This window comes from Rhynchophorus ferrugineus, unplaced genomic scaffold, assembly GCF_030347505.1.
Source record: "Rhynchophorus ferrugineus isolate W39M unplaced genomic scaffold, kcgeb_rfMv2 rfM2, whole genome shotgun sequence".
NCBI classification, from domain to species: domain Eukaryota; kingdom Metazoa; phylum Arthropoda; class Insecta; order Coleoptera; family Curculionidae; genus Rhynchophorus; species Rhynchophorus ferrugineus.
Genome location: NW_027472581.1, coordinates 21,472,836 through 21,494,210, shown reverse-complemented (window position 1 = coordinate 21,494,210; position 21,375 = coordinate 21,472,836). Strand labels below are relative to the sequence as shown.

The window sequence follows — 21,375 nt, the reverse complement described above, 5'->3', positions numbered from 1 at the left end:
CTCAGAGACATACCTCTATCACACCTGTGCTCTGTAGTGGCCGATTGGGTGGACTAGCATTTTGTACAGAGTCACCGTCTGGGCGATTGGAAGTTTACTTTTTGAATTTGAATTGAATTTGAGCTGTCCGTTGGAATATGCGGTCAATCTGGAGACCGATGTATGAATCATTCTGGAGCCAAAGGATGGGATCTTTAAAGAGAGTGAGACGTCGTCGTGGTGATCTTTTATAGCTGGGAACCGCATGGTACCAATCCACCACCGCTGCCAACCTTTGAACTTGTTGTAACTGAATGTGTGGTGGCCTAAAGGGTCCTAGCGGTCTCTACAGTACTGAGACAAGTTGCAGACTGGGTTATAAACCCTAAATTTGTTGGAAAAGAGATGGTATTACTTCAGTAAGGAGTAGAAATTGGGCATTATTACAACAGTATTCATAAATATGTATAATGTAATATAACATTTAGATCGCGTCTTTAGTTGGGCGGAAATATGCAATAATCCAGTGTAAATAAATCCAATAGGAATTTACTCTTTAAACACATTTGTGACAATCATCCGTTGAAGTAATCGATGGCATTTAATTTATCAACAACTACAGTCAACCATAAACAAAAGAGATGCGGCGCCGCGTCCAAAAATAAATTCCGAAAATATCTGGGCAATACGAAAACGCCAATTATTTAAATTTCGCATTCCGATTTATCACAGAATTTTACTTTAACGAATTCAAATTTATGTTCGCATATATGAAGCGAATATTTTATGATAATTTAATTTATTGTCATTTGCACATTTTGCACGCACAATTTAAATTCGAGACAATACAGCTGAATATTTTACGGTGCGGTCGGGTAGAGTTTTTCTTCCCTTCCTTCAAATCAAGCTCAAAATTTCCAACGTTACGTGCGAGGTAACGTTACTGTGTAGGAGGAAAGGAAAATATCACGTAACGAGATATAATGTGGCGAGGCAGGAAAACAAAAGCAGTTATCAGGGATGGAATCGCATCGTCAAACAACAAAGTTACATACATTCCGTTCCTGTATTGCTTCTTTTTTAGATTGTATTTTCAGTTGTAAATTAGTCGTATGATACCAATAATAATAATAATAATAGAGATAATGTTTTCGGTTGGACTAAACAACGAGCTGTTAGTATGAACTATAATATACATTTATGTATACATTTCGTATAATATTTGTTTTCAAGTGCCAAACGATGTTATTTTTTGTATGCTATCTAAATGGTAAATTATAAATAAAACATAATTTAAATTTTTCAGGCAACGGAGAAACGTATTTTAATAATGACAATGCGTTGTCGTTAGTTTAATACTGAGATATCAATTAGCAGTACGGCTTTTTAACGGTCCCAACATGGTTGGCATTAACAAATTCATCCAATAGATGGATTTTTAATAGGACTCATGGATGTTTTTTTTTTAATTCTTGATTTAAAAATTTAAAACTGTAGCGACCTTGAGGCATATCGAATTTTATATCGTGCAATAACGGTCTACAATATGCCCAGAAATATAATCCCAAGTGTTGAGGACCGGCGGGGTGCGATTATTGAAGGGCGCTTTCAAAAGTAAAGTAACAATTATGGCGGCTGCAAATAAACCTGAGCAAAACTCAGGCTATTGTGTTCCACCTCAAGAAATTGATTGAAGTCCCCATTGGCTCCCCACTGGCTCCAGAAGGTTTCATACCTCGGTCTCCAGTTCGGCCGCAGACTCCAATGGTCAAATACCCAAATACAGAATGCTAGTTGCAAAGGTAATGGCGTATATAGCCTACTATTTCCACTACTCCGCAGAAAAAGTAAACACCCAATCCCCAGAAAGCGACTCTGTATAAAGTACTAGTCCGTTCAGTCTGGCTCGACCGAGCACAAGTGTAGTACAAACATACCCATCTACAAACCCTGGTAGTAAATCAACTACGACAATCCCAGTTTTAACCCGCAAAATACTCACAATCCCTAACCCCAAGCGACATCAGCAAAATACTATTTGGTTCTAGCTGGTCATCTTAGAAATAGAAAAAAAATCATTCAGTCACCGACCATAGTTTAGTTCAGACGTGCCACCATCGACTGCTCAAGACTCGTCCATAATAACAACTCTAAGGTGGTGACACCGACGTGATATTTTTTACAAAATTGGGTTTGTACTCGTGAGGAGGGTACGTGCAACGTGGTGTATTTTGCTTGACCGTTATCTTTTTTTTTTGATTTTTTGATACAAAATTTTCAATAGTTTTAATACGATTCTTTTTTTTTTCATTTTTCTTTTGTCCAAATTTTTTTAGATTTTAAGATTATTTCTAGAAACAACATTCAAATAATCACTTTTACAAAAAATTAACATTTGAGAAGAATTTTAATGTAAAAACGAAAAAAAAAGTTCTAATTTACCAAAAACTATGTTATAAACTTGTATTACTTATGTTATGAATTCTTTATGATTTCGAGAAAAAGAAACTGTGATTTTTAAATGCGCTGCTTAAGGTAAATTCTTCATATTTCTCTCCGATATTGTGTTGTATAAAATTAGTAAAGTAATTCGTTTAAGATGCGACAATCAGTGTAGAGCTGTGGAACAAATTCGTAGAGGCCGTTTACAGCAGTTTGGATTTATCTGTCCAATGAAAGGTGTACTAATTATACACAGACTTATGTGGCAAAATCAACCTCTTGGGCAGAAGAAGCAACAAACAGCTCCAAAAAAAGACATGGATCAAGATTATCGAACATGATTTAAAAACAGGAGACTAACGCTGGCCCAGACTAGAAAGGACGCAGCTGATCGCCAACAGTAGTGAGATTTAGTGAAGAATGTGCCTGTGGCACCAACAGTGACGTATTGGTTAAGAAGTAGATACTTTCCTTCAGCGGTGGTTATAGATTATTATATGAGATGACGGTGATAGATCTCGCCAAAAAGTTTGAAGACTGTTAAGCACTGAAAAAGTTTGTAAGCTCATAACTAATGAAGCTATTATAGAGGAGTTCTATAGCTCCGCGAAATACGTTTGTGCTGTTATATAAATGAAAATGCAATAGTATGGTTTTGCATCAGCTCTTTCAGCCATGTATTACAGGATCTATGAAAATATACTTAAAAATATGAAAACATAGAAAAGCTGTTTTTGGCAGATGTTAGAAAATATGTTGATTTGTGTACAGTATTAAAACATGTGTTGGGACGTAGAATTCTAGTGCTGTCGAAAAATTTGCATAGCAGTAGTGGATAGCAATAAGCAGTAATTTTAATTATTTAACAGTAATCAACCTCACTATCCTAAAACACTCTAACTTTTTTTATTGTTTTAATGGATTTCCAAATGTCTATGTCTTTGTTATTCGTCTATTTTAAGCATTTTGTTCATAGGCTTTTGAGATATATTTCTGCAATTTATTATCGTGTTAGAGATTACAGACTTACTACAATATCGAGCTAATATTATTTATGGAATTGGTAACAGCTTTGCTGTCTTTTAAATAAATATTTATACAGAAAAATTCTTTGCTTTTTTTTCTAGTATTCACAAGGACAAAATTGGTATTTAATTTGTTGTAATCATTAAACTGATGATAGTTCATTATATGTATGAGAATTAGAATTATCTAGTTAAAGTCTTGCTTTGAAAGATTTCAATGACATTTCTGAATAACTCCAGTTTGATTTATGAAAAAAAAGTAAACCAGTACAATTTCATTGATAAAAAATACCGATATTACTATTAGTAAATTGTTAATGACAGTATGGAAAAAGTATAAACATTAAATAGACAAATGAAATTTTACTTAAAGGATTTTATAGAAATGTATATCAATATTTGTACGAAGCGCAAGAAAAACAAAAACAATGAACTTTCAAAGGTGACAAGTACAAAATGCCTTTTTGGCCTGCTGATAAAGTATAATAAATATCTTTTCAATTATGTAACGGCAAAAACTTCCAAATTTCTGTTTATTAGAGCGGAAACTGAATAAAATTAGTCTCTGGTGAAACTGGAGACAGAGCGAGAGAGAGGCAGAGCGAGAGAGACCGAGAGAAGGACGGGAAAGAGAGAAAAAAAAAACAAAATAGAGACCCCAATTCTCGTTTTACCCGCCGCTGGTTCGAACCCCTTTCTTAACGCGCGCTCGCATCCCCCTCCCCCCCTCCGGCAACCCCCCATCGCCGCGCTCCTTTTCGAAAGCATCTGAATACCCCGCCCGAAGCCACGACGTTGTTAGCGCATTCCAAAATGCAAATTAGGCGTTTTGGAGGGTTGCTTATATTAAATTTTTGGTCTGTTCTAGGCTTCCTCGCGAAACCCGAAATTATTTATTTAAATGACATTCAGGCATATTAGGCTCTACTGTGTTCGTCAAAAAGCTTCGAAGATTTAACGCCTGTTTTATTGAGGTTTTATTGTGGGCGAAAAAGAGAAAGAAATCGCCCGAGGAGAAATGCCAAATGGTCATATTTTGATTGGACCACATTCCGACTTGAATGAGGTAATCTCTTCAGTTATGATTTTTTCTTTACCATATAAGTTCCTATTACACTATTAATATAACTTAGTTATGCCTAGTAGTTGGAATTACCAATTAAGGTTTATAGTATAATGTTTTTTTTTAATTGGCCCATTGCTAGATATATTGGATACCGTATATATTGACTTCATTGACATCGTTGACTGCAAGAATGAACTAATTCTATATATATATGCATTTCTTAACAAAACCTGAGATAAATTAATTTGAAACAGAAAAATCTTAAATAATAACCTGTACTATTGCCTCTAGTACAGTCACTTATTTAGCAAGATTTCTGTATTCCCTGCTTTCTTATTACCTCTAAGTATTAAATTTATCAAATTTCTTAAAATTTAATTAGGGTCCTTCAAGAGATTGAAAAAGATGTTTATGGAAATTGGAATGACCGAAATGATGACGCGAAACTTCTTCTTCTTTAAGAAGAACGATAATTTTTGGAGAAGACACATGATTCTTGTTATTTTCGAACGCTGTCAATCCTGTGAGGAATTTTTCGCATACCATTCGATAAATATTAATTTGTTGTTACTAGCAATCACGTGAAATGAAATTCAATTTAATTTTAATTCTCTGTGGTCTTAGATTATTTTTAATAAATTTTGATCAGTTAGTTGAAATTATTTTATGATTGCAAAAATACTACAATCATAAAAAGCAACAGAAAAGCTTGACGAGTTTAAAGTTAAATAAAAACCTTTAATAATAGCTTTACATATTATCATTTCATATTTTACATTAGAATGCTGGTACATTGTGTATATTTAGTTCATATTAGAGATGTCGGCTTTGCAGAAAATTATTGATATATTCATATATTAAAAAATAACGATTTATCGGCTTTCGTATAATGGAGAATAAAAAATATTAATACCTGTTTTTAAATATATCGGAAAACAAAAATGTTGATATATTGGCACAAAAAATTTCGATATTTGTTAATCATTATTAAATTATAATAAAGTACCAAAAACTTAATTTTAAAGGTTTACTAAAATATCGATATTTTGGAAAATGTTTAAAAAAATATTATTTTTTTTAAATATGGAGAAATACCGCTCAACAAAAATATCGATATATTGATATTTCTGGAAAATGTATTAATATATCGATATGTAGATAATTAGAATCTTTAGTCGATGTACCTTCAAAAGAAACAGTGAGTGTACCCCATGAACGGTAGAACAGGGAACACCTCCTGATTGTACGACTGGCGTAATGTCAATAATTGTGATTGGTTGCTTTTCCATATGTATTTTGAATTCATTTTATAAGTTTAAGGTATATATTACATATTCTTTATATAAATTTTAACTATAGTAAGTCTCGTACTTTAAATTTCTTAAAAATGGACACAAGGTTCTTGCTTGTCATATTAATAAATTGGATTATTAAGAAAATTTGTTATAATGGTATTAGAGTTAAAAATATTTTATGGGTTTGTTTTTATAATTTATTTTTCCGTAAATCAACTATTTTATTTTTTTATAGCTTCATACCATATTTTTAGTTCTTTACATTCATTATATTCTTTCTAAATATTAATATTTTTCATCATATTTATGTATAAAAATCACCAATTGTACATAAAATTAATGAGACAAAGATTTGTTGTAATATTATTAAAATTTAAAACATTCTGTTCATTCTTTGTTATAATTTATTTTCCTTAATGGAATTTAAATAATCAATTATTTAATTTTTTTATAACTGAATATCATAATTTTAGTTCATTATATTCATTATATTCTTTCTATATGTCAACAATTTCCTGTGTTTCCATATTTATGTGTAAGATATCACAAATTACAAAGTACAAAGTACATGAATGATTTTTAGTAAATATATAAAATAATAATAATTTTTAATAATAAATAAATATCAAGACACACACCAACAATTATTGTTTTCTTCTAGGTGCTATCTAATAATTTCTAGTCTATTCTTAAATTGGAACATTAAGCTTTAAATTAGTATGATACATACTTTCTCACTGTTCTACAATTTTGAAATTTGATTTTGGCTGAAATATAAATTCTACTAATTTTTAAATACCAAACTTCTAACATAATTTAGATTGGAATAATTAGTTGATATGTTGTACATAAGTACAATGATACAAATTCAGACATACAGATATAAAATGGTATTTAAAAGTTGTAAAATATATGTGTTTATTAAGAGATTCAAGAGACAGTAATTTTGTTTGGAAATAACTATTTTGATTAACATCTAGTTTGATAATTTCTTAACTTATATATTATAAAATATAATTTGTGTAGTATATCTATAAAATAATTAAAAAATCTTACCTTTACTAGCACCGTCTGGACCTTTTAGTATGGTACATTCTTCTATCGTTCCAAAGGGAGCAAACAATTGTCTGACATCTTCCTCAGTTTGTTGCTTGCTTAGCATTCCCACAAAGAGCTTTCGATCTATACGACAAAAAAGAGAAAAAGAAATGGTCATGAATCGGAATATTGGCTATACTTAAACCATAACAGAAAATATAGAGCGATAGAGATAGATAGATAACATAAAACTAAATTGTGCGACTCGTAATATTCAGCCAGAAAATAGAATTATGGCCTTCCCAAATTGCATTTTTCTTGTTAGCGTTTTTTTTTATCGTTTTACAGGGAGATTATATTTTTATAAACCGGTTGATGAACTTCGGTTCGAACGAGTTCTGATGTTTTTTTCGGATACCGACAATAAAAAACGCCGACAATCGAGAATCAAGACAACATCCATTGACTGGCTTGTATTTTCTAATATAATTCCACATCAAGGTTCGTAGCTAGTTCGAGTTGTTTTGATAACGGGAGGTGTATTAAAATGGTGGAAGTTTTCGGGGGGTTAGTTTAGGAACAGGGAACGGTCTAATGCACAGGGGGAATCCGGAGTAATTGGATCAAAATCAGAGTTAAATCAAAAGCGACTAGGCTTTATGAATTCGTGATATAAAGCCCGGATTGTATCGAGACGTTGTTCGCATCGACGTAAAACAATTTCTAATAACATTATTTCGTAACAATTGTGCTTGCGTAATAAGTCTTTACGTTTAGTTGAACTGAAATATAATATTAATTATTCAGGCTAAAGTTCAATAAAATAAAACAGTAATAAATAAGATATTTCTAAATAATTTTAATATTGTCTTCATTGCCTTTTCACTCTTTTTATGCCAAATTTTTCCCAAAAAAGTTCTCCCTGTTTGTAATTTACCTAATATTTTGAAGATCACGTTAAGCAGCGGGCTTAGAGTACTTGTTATTTTAGTTGAGAAGAAGGGGGCTCCAGGACAAAATATTTTCTTAATTTGGGTATTAGAGATTCATAAACTACGGTCTAATACTTGAAATCCTTTAATTTCAATTCTTCAGTTTTAACTCATTGTCATATTATGACACACTTTTCATTTTTACTAATGGAAGTACTGGCACAAGAGGCAATAGGTGATTATCCCTCCTGTCAGCGTTCAATTGCGTCCCTCCTCTGGAGGATACTGGAATCCAGTTCGTACACTGAATTATGATGGCATTTATCTAAGTGACATGTAATCAGTGTTCTGGTCATGAGGTAGTCAAGAATAAACTGACATGATTTGTTCACTGACATAGCATGATTGGATTTCTCCTCTGTTGTTCAATATCTTAATAAATATTATATTAGCTCTATAAATTAGTTTTAAAATATTTTTTTATTTCAAGCTTTAATGTGAAAAATCGACAAAATGTACTTTATTCCAAATATTCAAATATTGATATCAATCGATATCCGCTACTTTTCCCCATCTTTCATGGAATTTAGTGACTCCATCTCGAAAGACCGATGCATCTTTTGAAACTTTTAAGAATCAACCCTTTTTTTTGTTGTGTCTTTGCTCGCATTCCGATCGTTCTTAGCGCAGTACTCAACTCAAACACGTGAATTTTATAACAAGACCTTTGAATCCCCGTCTCCCATTTTTTTAACTGCTGAGAACGATTGGATAGAGGGTCTTTAGTGTCAAAGTCAGTACTTTAAAACCAGTATTTGCACGCTGAGATTTATTGAGCATAGTTACCAAAGGCTTCATACAGCATTTAATGAGCTTCAGCTGCATTTTTCTTCAAACTGAAGTAACAACATGAAAATATTTTAATTTAAACTTTAACTAAATGATATTCGGTTAAGAGTGAAGTCTGTCAGTGAAGCTTCAACATAAAGTTTGTAACAAATATACCTGATGCGATTTAATACACATTGGCACCATCTGCTATAAATCTACTAAAACTATAGGCCTGGTAGTAAATTTATCAATTTAGTTTCATTATTCCCTTATCAGATATCAGATTTAAGTTTTTACATTTTTCAAACACTATTTCCAAAATTTTATTTACGTTTCACAAATAGCTCGACCGCGGTTATTATTTATTGAAGTTTAACCTGAAGAAAGCACCAATAATAGCTTATAAATCTACATAATATTCCTGGCTTATTTGCTCGAAAAAGAAAAATCAAACAAATCGACTACCTCCTGCTGCACTTTCGCTTTGGCGAAGCAGTAAATACGAGTAAGCGCTTTCCGTCGATCTACCTTTTCGATTAGCGCAAAAAACAACGATTAAATACTTTTTAATTTGGTTCTGTTTACCTCTCATTATCTCAATAAATTTTATTTTATAGCGAAAAAATATTTGTCCAACAAAATGAAGCATAAATAATTCTCAGTCTCTAATAAAAAGGAACGAAAGTCCGGATTAGAAGCGTGATTTTGCTCTATATATTAGAAACATTATATTTTTTATATAAAATATATGATAACATTTATTGAATTTCATAATCCTTAATACAGAACTAGAAGGGTATAGGAGGGTAAGAAATAAGGTTTGAAGGGTGTCAAGGTATATGACAGTGCTTAGTAGTTGCGTTGTAACATACGCGCAGATTTATATATATATATATATATATATATATATATATATATATATATATATATATATATATATATATATATATATATATTAGAAAAACGCTGTGGTTTATCGGATATGTAGAAAATAATTGGATGGAAGCTTTATTGTTGTATATTTCTTTATTTACGTTAAAATTTTATTGAGAGAAAAAATAAATTTTGATTTTCCTTTATTCATATATCATCATATTTTACAACTTTGAGACATTATATTGCAGCAGTTTGCTATTCTGAAAACACTACCCTGTTACATTAATTCAATAATGAAAAATGTATTCTTATATTATTGATAACTTAAAAAATGAATCATCGTTTTTATATTTAATTTCTAATATAATTACTTGCTATATATGAAAATTATATACTGGGTTATTTTCATTTTAATATTATAATAAAGTACCTATAGATTTTCATATTTTTCACAAATACTTCCTCTATATCAAAATTATTCTTATTGATTAATTATGTGACTATCAAAACTTTGATTCGAGACATATGAAATTTTCTGTTCCACAAATTAACACTGTTCTATAATCTGATGTGATTTTAAAACTGATTATTTTGATTATTAAAGGCGCCACTTCATGATAGTGTCCTGTAATACAGATAGATTGCGATCTTCAGTGGATGATATTTGTCTTAAATTATTTCGATAGGAGTCGATGTCGAGTCAAGTGGTCCACATCGTTTTTTGTCATAGTCTACTCCTCTTATCTTCAAGAATTTTTTAAACAAATTTAGTTATTCATAAATAATGTATGTTAAATTTCAATTTTGAATGATATTCAGAATTAAATCATTCGCATCGTTTATTTCGCATTGTTATAGTCAGTACAAGAATTTTTGTAATACATTTAGTTATCCATAAATAATATATGTAAATCTTCTGTTTTCAATACCAATTAAGTGTTTTTTTTATGATTCTATAATAAATGATATTTTTCTTAAATTAATTGATTTTAATGCTGAATGATATCACCTCAATTGTTTATTTTTCATAGTTTGCATCTTCAAGAATTTTTAAAACACATTTAGTTATCTATAAATAACATACGTTAAATTTCACTTCTAAATGTCAGATATTTGTTTATATTCATGATTGTTTAATGAATGAATTAGTTCTATTCAATGCAGAATGATGGGAGCTGCAGGTTTTTGCTACAGTTTGCTTCAATTAACTTAAAATTTAGTTTTCTATAAATATTTGCTCTTTTAATTCGATTTAATTGTTTGTTTTTCCTATCTTATGATATGTTGTGAATTGAAATAATGATGAATAAGGATGATATTCGATAACTATGAACTTTGCGAATATATCGGACTAGCATAAAATTGGCAGTATATTTTTTCAGTATACAGTATTTTTCTGAATATAAAAAGTATTTGTGATATGTGAAAATCTATAGTCCATAGAAATATCTAGAATTTCGTTTCGCTATCGGAATAAAATCAACCCGAAATCGGATTGATTTCTATTATGGCCCTAAACCAAAATCAAACCCGGCTTCTTTAAAGTGGGTGGAGATTAAAACAGAATTTCGTCTCTTTCGCTTTGACGGGGTTCATATTCAAATATAAGGAAAATCAATTTGGCGATCAAATTTACGTTAGCAACCCTTCCCTTTTCCCTAACCGTACCAAAACCAACGCCCTCCCTCCCTCGTCTCGGCCCCCGTCACTTCCTTGGTCGCCCTCGCCCGCCCGATTCTCAGCGTACCCACCCCCTTCGTAAACCATCCCCGTTTGCGTCCTAAAAAGTTATTCGCGACGATGCTCAAACAAAAGGTCCAACAAAAAGCTTTCATCCAGTATTAAAACTAGTTATCGACGTTTATTCGTGATTATCCCACAAAATCCAACCGAAAGCCGTCACCGCCGCCGCCGCCGCCGCCCTCCCCCCCCCCTCTACTGTTGGTTCGTTCGTTCTTCTGCTTGTCTACGAGATCTAGCTTTAAACCTTCGAGGTTGATTCTTTTGTAAATGTCGGACTCTCCCGCTGCGATTACACGGAATTATTTAGCGGAAGCTCTTTATCTTTACATGACGGCGGAGAGGAATAGAAAAAGTTTATCGGAAGTTTTCGAAATTGAGCTCGCGTCCACGTACGATTTCTTTTATTTATACGGGGCGATTGGAAATGACAGACGTTAATTCGAAAATGTTATGGAAGGGTCAAAATATCATTAGGAGCCTTCGGGTTTTTTTTCTCCCTCTCCTTCTCCTTTCAACGCCTCCCCTGGGAAATATTGACTGGCACGAGGGGAATCCTAAGCAGAGTTCTTTATATTAAAGACCTTCTGGAGGAAGTCGTTAAAACAATGCTACACGAGCTATGCATTAAATAAATTTCAAAGTTTTTTAGGGTGCACTTCCAACAACATATTTTATTGCACAATAACTTCTTTTAAAATGTATATTAACAAAACTTCCTTCAATATATTTGCCTCTTATATTATAGTATTTGATACGAAAAACCATTGTCTATGAAATAAAGGCCGATTAAAAATAATTGCTATATCCTTGTGTTCTTTCTCTCAATCATCGTTTAAATATTACTACGTTTTATTTTATATTCAGGGATTTTAGTTGCAAAACAAAGAAAAATTGTTAACAATTTTTGTCGACTCTCCAGTAACACTAATGGAATATGTTTAAGACTACTTTATAATAATTATATTCACTCTAGTTAATCTTGCAAATATATTAAATGCAGTAACAGCTTCTTTAGACGTGGAAAATGATGTTTATGTTACAATTTGCTTTTGATGCAGAGTTACAAAAAATAGAATAATTTTCCATAGATTATGTATGTCCAGTTTCCAAAAATGAAAACCTTTTCTTGAGCAAAAGTATTAATTTAAATATCCCTTTTCTCTAAAACGTTATACAAATAATAATGGAACATACTAAATATAAGCTGATATTATTTTGGATATGTTCCCTATTGACAATATTCGAAAAATTTAAATGATATTTGACGATTTTTTATATTTAAAGTATAAGTTACAATAATATAACAGCTACAGGAAATAAAAGATGTAGTATATGATTGGCTGGTTGTTTATTATTGGTAATTCCACAGTTCTGATTTTACATGCTTGCTCACTTGTCATATCAAAAATTCGATAATATTATAACGTATCATATAAATAATTCGATAATTATCGATAATATTCAGAAAAAAAAAACAGCGAAATATAAATAGTTATCTGACACTGGAGGATGTGAAATGGTGTTTTTAAAACTCATGATGTGTTAGCATGTATTTTTTCATAAGTATATTTAAAGAATGGGAAGTGGTACTGTTGTAGAAATGGACATCTTTGTGGTATGCAAGATTGGCTACTAGATGAAAAAATAGAAAGTTACAAGAGAAAAATCCAGGCATACAAAGAACATTGAATAATATATGATTATACATAATTTAGCATACCCAATATTATCAATATAATTCAGATACTGTTACTTCGATATTATCAGATGCGCCATCAATATTATTTATTATTATTATTATTATAGACATATCTATTGACGCAACTTTGTATTTATTTTAAGTTTTTCAACTTTCAATTCTTTCAGTTGTCTTAAAATATTGATAATTGTAATAGTATTGTAATTAATTGTTTTTACAAGGAAACAGTATTGTTAACAAAATTTACTTTTCGACGAAATACGGACAACCATATAGACAATAACACGTTAAACATAGCAAAGAAAATTGAAACATTATTCATTTTTTCGAGGTGCGTTTATGTTAAATTAGCCGATCAGATACCTTATCTTGTACTCGTAAAATAACCGGCTAACTCATGTTTAATTAATTTTTAATAATATACCTTATAATAATAAAACCAGCTAATATTGCTTTAGTTTTATAAAATATTTTCGTTTCTTATATTAATTTAATTTAATATATCAGATCAGACTTATCAGGATAAGGAACTTACTAATTACTAATAATGAACTAAAATTACTTAAAATTACTAATATTTTTATATATATTTAAATTATATATATAAAATATCTGTTTTTATGACCTATTATATATGAGATACTCGTTTTCAATAAGGACAAGTTTTTTTTCATCAACTACCGGCAAGGAATTTGTTCACATTTAAGGACAATTTATAACTGACGTAGCTGTGGCGGATATAGAAAGAACTTAAGGCAATAATTGATGCAATTTATACTTTTCAACGTCTGCGTGCTGATGCGATGCGAATTCGTAGCACGTCCATTTTTTGGAGAGCTTGATATATAACTGTCGAAATGCTAGAATCATTGTGGATTATTTGAGATGGAACTGACGCAAATATTTATTCGTTGCTGATATAGTTTAATTTTCTGATGTAAAACACAATTTTGTTACAAATGTTTCAAATATATTCTGATGTTAAAAATAAACTTTCTTAAATTCTAAACACTTATTCCAATGAGTTTTTAATATAAGAAATCTGCTTGGCGATAATTTAGAAGAATTGTTTTCTGCTTATGTTAAACAAGGAGGGTGTTGCCATTAATTTTTATTTGTAGTCACACTAAGACTTTTTGTTGTAATCTAGAGTCAATGATAACAAGTTTATTATTATTCTTTTAAACCTGATATATGAGTTTTGATTCATTAAGATCGTATGCAGAACCCATTGCGTTGGGTTTAATAAAAATCTTGACTAACGATGATAATAATGACGAAATAAAGAAATTAGGAACTAAAAAAAACACAAGGCTGATTGAAGAATATTTTATGCATTTTGTGTACTCCAATTATTATAATATATTGAAATTAAGCGACTTGAGAGATTCAAATAACATATTAAGTACTTATTGCACAGTTATATTATATTTCTTAATATTAAGAAGTTCTATTACACTTCAAATACTAGTTTCTGAAGCTTTTTTAACTCTTTTGCGTAGATATACCTAAATTTTGCTATACAAATAAATATTGAATAAAGTGCACACAGAAAAAAATGAAGCATGTATACAAAACTTAACTATATACATCTGCGTTTTCAATAAATAAAACTAGTGAGTTATTTCCCGATTCTTGTGAAAACTCCTCAAAACATTTTAACCCTTATTAACATTTCCGAAATATCCTCGCCATCCCGATTGAAACAATGAAGCTATTGCATTTCTAATTTACATTTAAGAAGGGACTTCAAAATAAGGATTCAGCGTCAGTGCGGCAGGATCCAAAATCGAAAGCAAATATATACATTCAGATTTAACACAGCATCCATACGTCGTAAACCTAATTCCAAAGTCAAATAAAACTGTGCGGCACCGTACCTGTGCGGAACTTGGCTTTTGGTTGCGTCCCCATCGATGGGGCGCGTTATATTTTGAAGTCCAACAAAAGAAACAACTAATAAACAGAATGCCCTCCTAACATACATTACAACGTCTAGACATAACATCGATACGAGCTGACCATTGCTGCACAGAAACAACGCACTACATTACACAGAAAAATGCTGATAGTTTGCATTTTTTTTCTCTTTGCTAGTGGCTGGTATTAGTTCAATATTTTGCTGATGTGTGAGAATGAATTTTGAGGTATATATGTTACTTATGTTCATGTTTAGTATGACCGGTTGTACTATTTTGGTATAACATTTTTTGTTGATCCTAATTAATAGATCTTCTAATATATATTACTTTATTCTTCAGGACACATTTTATGTTTTGTTTTTGTTTACCTCAAATTCACGTTTTGATTAATATAGAGTGTATATGTTGAGTAATTGAAATTAAGCTCCGCATAAATGAAAATATCATTTTAAATTTATCTTTAAAATTGTTTCTAATATTTATACATTTGTAAACTTTTAATTTTATTTCGGTTATAAATTATAGGTAATCACAATTTTTTTTTGTAAAACATCGTAAGAATAATAATTGAAAATACTAAGCATAAAGACGTTAAGTATTTCTATAATTGACAAGAACTAACGCATTTTAGTTATTTCGTTAATATATTGATATTATTCTCTATTTGTGTACAATATTGTGCTTTGTAATTTTGTATTGTTTTTTGTGTCTAATCATATTACTACCTCATAATTAATTAAACTTTAATAACAAAGCTTATAATGTCTAGTCAATTTTTTTTAGTTTTATGAAATATTTATTATTTGTATATTTGACTTATTTATAATAATGCATTAAGAAAAATTAATAGAATAAAAAGTTGTATATCTATTTCTTTTATGGGACTATTCTAGTCTAGATATTTGAAAAACAATCTTTATATTTCCAAAATTCAACACTTTAAGAATAGGCCCTCAAAATGATATTTCAATATTTTCGGAAATTTAGTTGTTTTAGTGAAGTGGCATCTAAACCGGTTGGTAACTAATCCGAAACTTAACTGAGAGTTTATCAAGATGATCTAATTGTGACGTCTAAAAACAAAACTTTAAAATACTTTTTTGAGATTCTTTGAGATTTCAAGTCTTATTGAACCAATTTACTTGAACATTAGTGTGAGTGTTTTCTATATATTCTCTTACAGTACGAAGTAAAGCTATAATAAAATTTATATTTTTACTGTTAAAAAAAAATGAGAAAATGGAAAAAAAAATATAAAAAATTATAATTTTTTCAAACAGTGGTAATTTGGCGAAAAAAATTGTTTGTCTTTTTTATTTTATTTGGCAGCAAAAGTTCTTTAGATTAAAAATTTCCTTTTTTTTGACTCAGAGTGCTAGAAGGGTTGCAATAGTGACAAGAAATGGTTCGTAACAAATATTTTTTGTTTCACTTGAAAAAATACCTAATATTCATTCCTATAGACTAGAATATCCCCTTAATAGACTGATATTATTCTAGAGATCTTCGATATTAACAATATAGGAAAATGTTAAATATTTGTCTATGATAGTGTGTTTTATGACCGTTTTATGTTTTCAATAGTATAATTTAATAATAATATAACCATTTAATTCATAATAATTAATGAAGTTTTAGTAAAATATTTTAAAACAGAACAATTTTGTTTCAATATATTAAATCTACCTGAAATAATTAATAATAGAGCTTTTATTTAAGCACATTTGACGATATATAATTAGTATATAATCTAAAAGAAACAATGCTATATTTATCATGTTTAATTAATATATGATGATCATATTTAAAGATCTCAAATGAATTATTATTTATAGTAAGTAAATTTATTAAAAATGAATTATTAAATGTATTTGATCTGCACACTTTTTATTAAAGCTTTTAAATTTTTTCCGGATTTATTATGAACTAATAACTAACCTAAATTTTTTTGAAGTATTAATTTAGTGCTGTTGTAATATAAACGAGCTTTGTGTTTTCCAATGATGCGAATAATTGTTTCATGTGTGACTCCGCGCCTACTTGACAATATATCGTGTCGAAAAAGTACGAATTTACCACTAAAACCAACCACAATTCAACCATAACAAATAATTTTTCTGTGCGTTGACAATAGAAGTCGATCTAGTCTCTATACGCACAACACTGTCACAAGGCCACAACAAAGGACAGGACGTGGTCTTACTTGACCGGGTTCCAGGCGTTTGGTACGGCTCGGGTCGGGAGGGAGAGAGTTAGCGTTCGGTCCCTCGTTACCCCCGTTAACCCCTACTTCCAGCAGACGCCGCCGCTCCTACTCAGTAGCGTCATGGCGAGTTCTGCAATCAGAATATGACACTGAACTTTATCTCTCGCTCACGCAAACAGAACGACGAACCGTCTATTTATCGAACAACAGTTATGCGAATACTTGATCCTGATCGGTGATTAACCTGCAAGTTTAGTTTTTTTTACATTTCAGGGAGTATAAACTTTAAAAAAAGTTCACTAGATTTGTATTGCGTACTAATTTTTTAACATACAACTAGTATCAAACAGGAACAGCAAAGAATATATCGTTAGAGTATCGTTTCTCAACCAAGACGTAGTACCTTTTGTGATAATCATTTGAGTATCAGTTTAAATTGCATGCCAAATTACTAAGGTGTTGTGATTTTAAGTTCAAGAAACATGAGTATTTGTTTAAATAATTAATTTTTCACGAGTACTGATTGGGTGCTAAATCTAGTGAATATGGTATTTTTCTTAAGAGAATTTGAGATCATTTTTATTTATTTTTTAATTATTACATTGTTACTAGTCGTTTCTGATTAAGCTACAATTTGTCTTTATGATAACTTAAATCTAGGTATATAATTAGGGGGACCCATCGGCCCTATCTCAGTCTCTGATAAAATAATGTTTATACATGTCACTGCTCTATTTTTTGTTACATGTACCTCACTACACAACACTACACAAGACCAGATGGTTTGATTCTTTTGAGTCTATGTCCTGCTCTGGTGGTATCCAAAAGTTGCAATACTTCATTATTCTCATGGGAATGGAGAATTCCTTTTGCCCCTCTGCAATTCTCTTGGTTTCTTGACTGACTGTGTGTATCTGAAGGTCTCGATGTAGGCGCCCACAATACTTCTCAGGACTTTGTTCTGAAAAATTTGTATTTTGTTTATATTATTCTTTGCAGAACATCCCCATAATTAAACTCTATGTGTCCACATAGGTTTCAGTATTTGCTTATATAATGGCAATTTATTTTGTATTGGTAATTGTGATTCTCTTCCAATTAGCCAATACATTTTCCTATATTTCAATTCCAGTTCTTTTCTTTTCTTCTTTATATGTTCCTTCCAGTTTTGCATCAAGATTCATTCCGGGATATTTAGCATTGTTTCTATATGGAATGGTAGTATTATTTAAGGTTACTGGTGCTTATACGGTCTCATCGTAGGTAAATTGCACATGCCCAGATTTACTTTCGTTAATTCTTATTTTCTAACTTCTTGGCAATTAACATTAAATAACTTATCAATAAAAATTGAGAAAACTTCAATATATTTGCTTGAATTTTAGGTTTTCAATGTTATTTGTTTTTTGATATCTTTGGGTATTTCTTCGAGACATTGAATTATATTGTCTAGTTAGTTTCCCTAATGCTGAAATGGTTGAGAAGCGATATATCATCTATCATCATGGACAGTACCATTATTTCAAATAACTGTGTCCATGAATTTCCAAGTAATTAATTTTTGACAAGTGTTGGTGGCTTCATATTTATTATAATCTGTTTTTGATCTGAATGATTTTCAATAATAAAAATATATATATCACTCTATTCGAATTCCCCAAAAATTTGATTCTATTTTATTTAAAGAGTATTTATTATACCGGAATATAAAATGTCCCCCCAACTGGAAATGTGACACATTCCCTGCTCTTCCTTTTCCTATATATTATTCGTTGATACTTGGTATTCGGTTCGTTCTTCGTAGTCAATGGATATAATAACGCACGTAAAATATAAATGAGCTCAAACAGAATAGATGTATATCTATTTTTATCTTTTTCTCGTGGTTTCTCTTTTCTGTTATCGCGAAACAATATACTGACGCGGAATAATCTGTTTTTTGAGATAAAGTTCAATGCAAACAAATCCAGCAGCGGCGTCCATATCCTTTAAACTCTACCATCAAATTTACTGAATTGTTTATTACGACTGTATTAGAGACAATCAATGCGGTAAAATATTGATAGTAAAGCTTTTCCTGTAAAGTAATATGTTATTTTTAATGGTACCATAGTTCTGTGACTCTACATACCAACATATTTCAAATATGCAACAAATAATCAAATTATTTTTAAAATATTTACTGGCAAGTGTCTTGAGGAAAATCAAAAACAATCACGTTGGGTGTAAAAGTGTAACTAAATTCTTAAGAAAGAAACTATATTAGGTAAGCTGTATTTTATACTTAAACAGAAGAATTTTGAAGATTTGTTTTTAAAGTAATTGTTCAAATTTCCGAGAAAAAACCTCAGTTAATCCCAATAGTTCATCTTATATATTTTTTGTAATTTTGAATTGCTGATTTTGATCGAAGAAATGAGACAGGAAGCTATAAGTGAAGAATAGGTTCTGAAAGAAACAAAATTGATCAGACCGTAAGAAATATGGATAATCTTAAAGCTTGTGTTATCGTGTAGTAGCCAAAGAAAAGTTATTTTAATATTGAACGCCAATCGCTGATGGGGGATGGTGGACAATTAGGGGATGATAGTTGATTGTAAATTTTTTTTGAGTATTATTTTCTGTTTGGTTAAAAAACGATTAAGTATGATCATATAAAGTTACGTTTTACATTTCTTAAATAATTTATTAATTATTACTTAGAATAGACTAAGAAAATTCGAGAATAATAAGAATCGTCTCTTCTCTTTCAACAACACTTACACAAGTTACAAGGTATTTAGCTTCAAACCTGCATCAATCCATCTTGAATGTCAAGTATTTCATTTAATTTGTATTTAAATTGAGGACAATTTTTTTTTGCTTAATTAATAATTTATAGTATTATGGTTCTGGAGACGTAGTGCTAGAGGTAATTGTAAATTTTAGTAAAAGTTTTCTGCAAATTTTAATGGTATTATCTTCTAGTCCATTTCAGATTAACACAGCATTAAATGAATATTTTTAAAGAAATTCCATAATTTTTTGGTTAATTGTTAGTTCCCATGTGGGGCACAAGACAACCTAAAAAGCAGTAGACTAATTATATGAGAAGTCATATAAGGCGAATTAAAAATGAGTTCCTAGTAAAGCGAGAGAACAGTACAATTTTATTTCAAAATTTAAGTAAAAACTTGTTCTTTTATTTATTAAAACCTGACACCTTTAATGTTATTCAATATATATTTTAAGGAGAACTAAAAGGTAAAGATTATATGAACTAATGAAAATATGCAGTAAAAATTAAACTAACTGTATAAAATGCATATATCGATTAAATAGAGTAAAAATAATTTGGTAAAAATTTTATCTGTAAATATATATTATACTTTGTTTAAATATTTATATATATAATTTGGTAATTATTGTTGATAAATCTTAAAGTATATAACAATTAATGCAATAATATATTTATAAAACCACATGACATGTTATTATTTGAACCTTTTATATTATTTGACTTATATTTTTTGACCTAAGGTTTATTTATAGGAATAATTATATATACAAGGCTCTGATTCACCAAATTTATATTTATATTTATATATATATATATATATATATATATATATATATATATATATATATATATATATATATATATATATATATATATATATATATATATATATATATATATATAGAAGATCCATTCTCGAGTCAGAAATAAAGAAGACCAAAGCTAGCGAGGAGAATGGGTTCTGTCATCATCCGCGACAGATAGAAATTACGAATCAACCATAACCGCTAAAATACCATACAACATACTTCCATCATACTTTTTTATTTGCAAAAAATTTATACAGTAATAGCGTTTTATAACTTCTAGTGATCGGCCATCAGTGGAAACCCCACCACAATTTATTAAATTAATTATGTTTATCTCATAAAAGAGTAAATAAAATAAGTTATAATAAATATAATTTTGTTTATGTAAAACATATTAAAATTACCAAAGTTAAGGGAAAAATAAAATTAAAAGAAAGGAAATTATAACCATATATATATATATATATATATATATATATATATATATATATATATACATATTAATATACATATTAAAATTACCAAAGTTAAGGGAAAAATAAAATTAAAAGAAAGGAAATTATAACCATATATATATATATATATATATATATATATATATATATATATATATATATATATATATATATATATATATATATATATATATATGGTTATAATTTCCTTTCTTTTAATTTTATTTTTCCCTTAACTTTGGTAATTTTAATATGTTTTACATAAACAAAATTATATT

At 29.7% G+C, this 21,375-nt stretch overlaps 1 protein-coding gene across 5 annotated transcripts in view; it reads right to left on the bottom strand.

Moving 5' to 3' along the window:
• bru3 (CUGBP Elav-like family member bruno 3) overlaps positions 1–21,375 on the bottom strand; it is a 251,690-nt gene that overhangs the window by 136,345 nt on the left and 93,970 nt on the right. For all 5 annotated transcript variants that reach the window (XM_076396743.1, XM_076396742.1, XM_076396741.1 and 2 more), the window contains exon 3: positions 6,864–6,989. In XM_076396743.1, the coding sequence (XP_076252858.1) occupies positions 6,864–6,989 (126 nt within the window). The remainder of the gene's footprint in view (positions 1–6,863; positions 6,990–21,375) is intronic.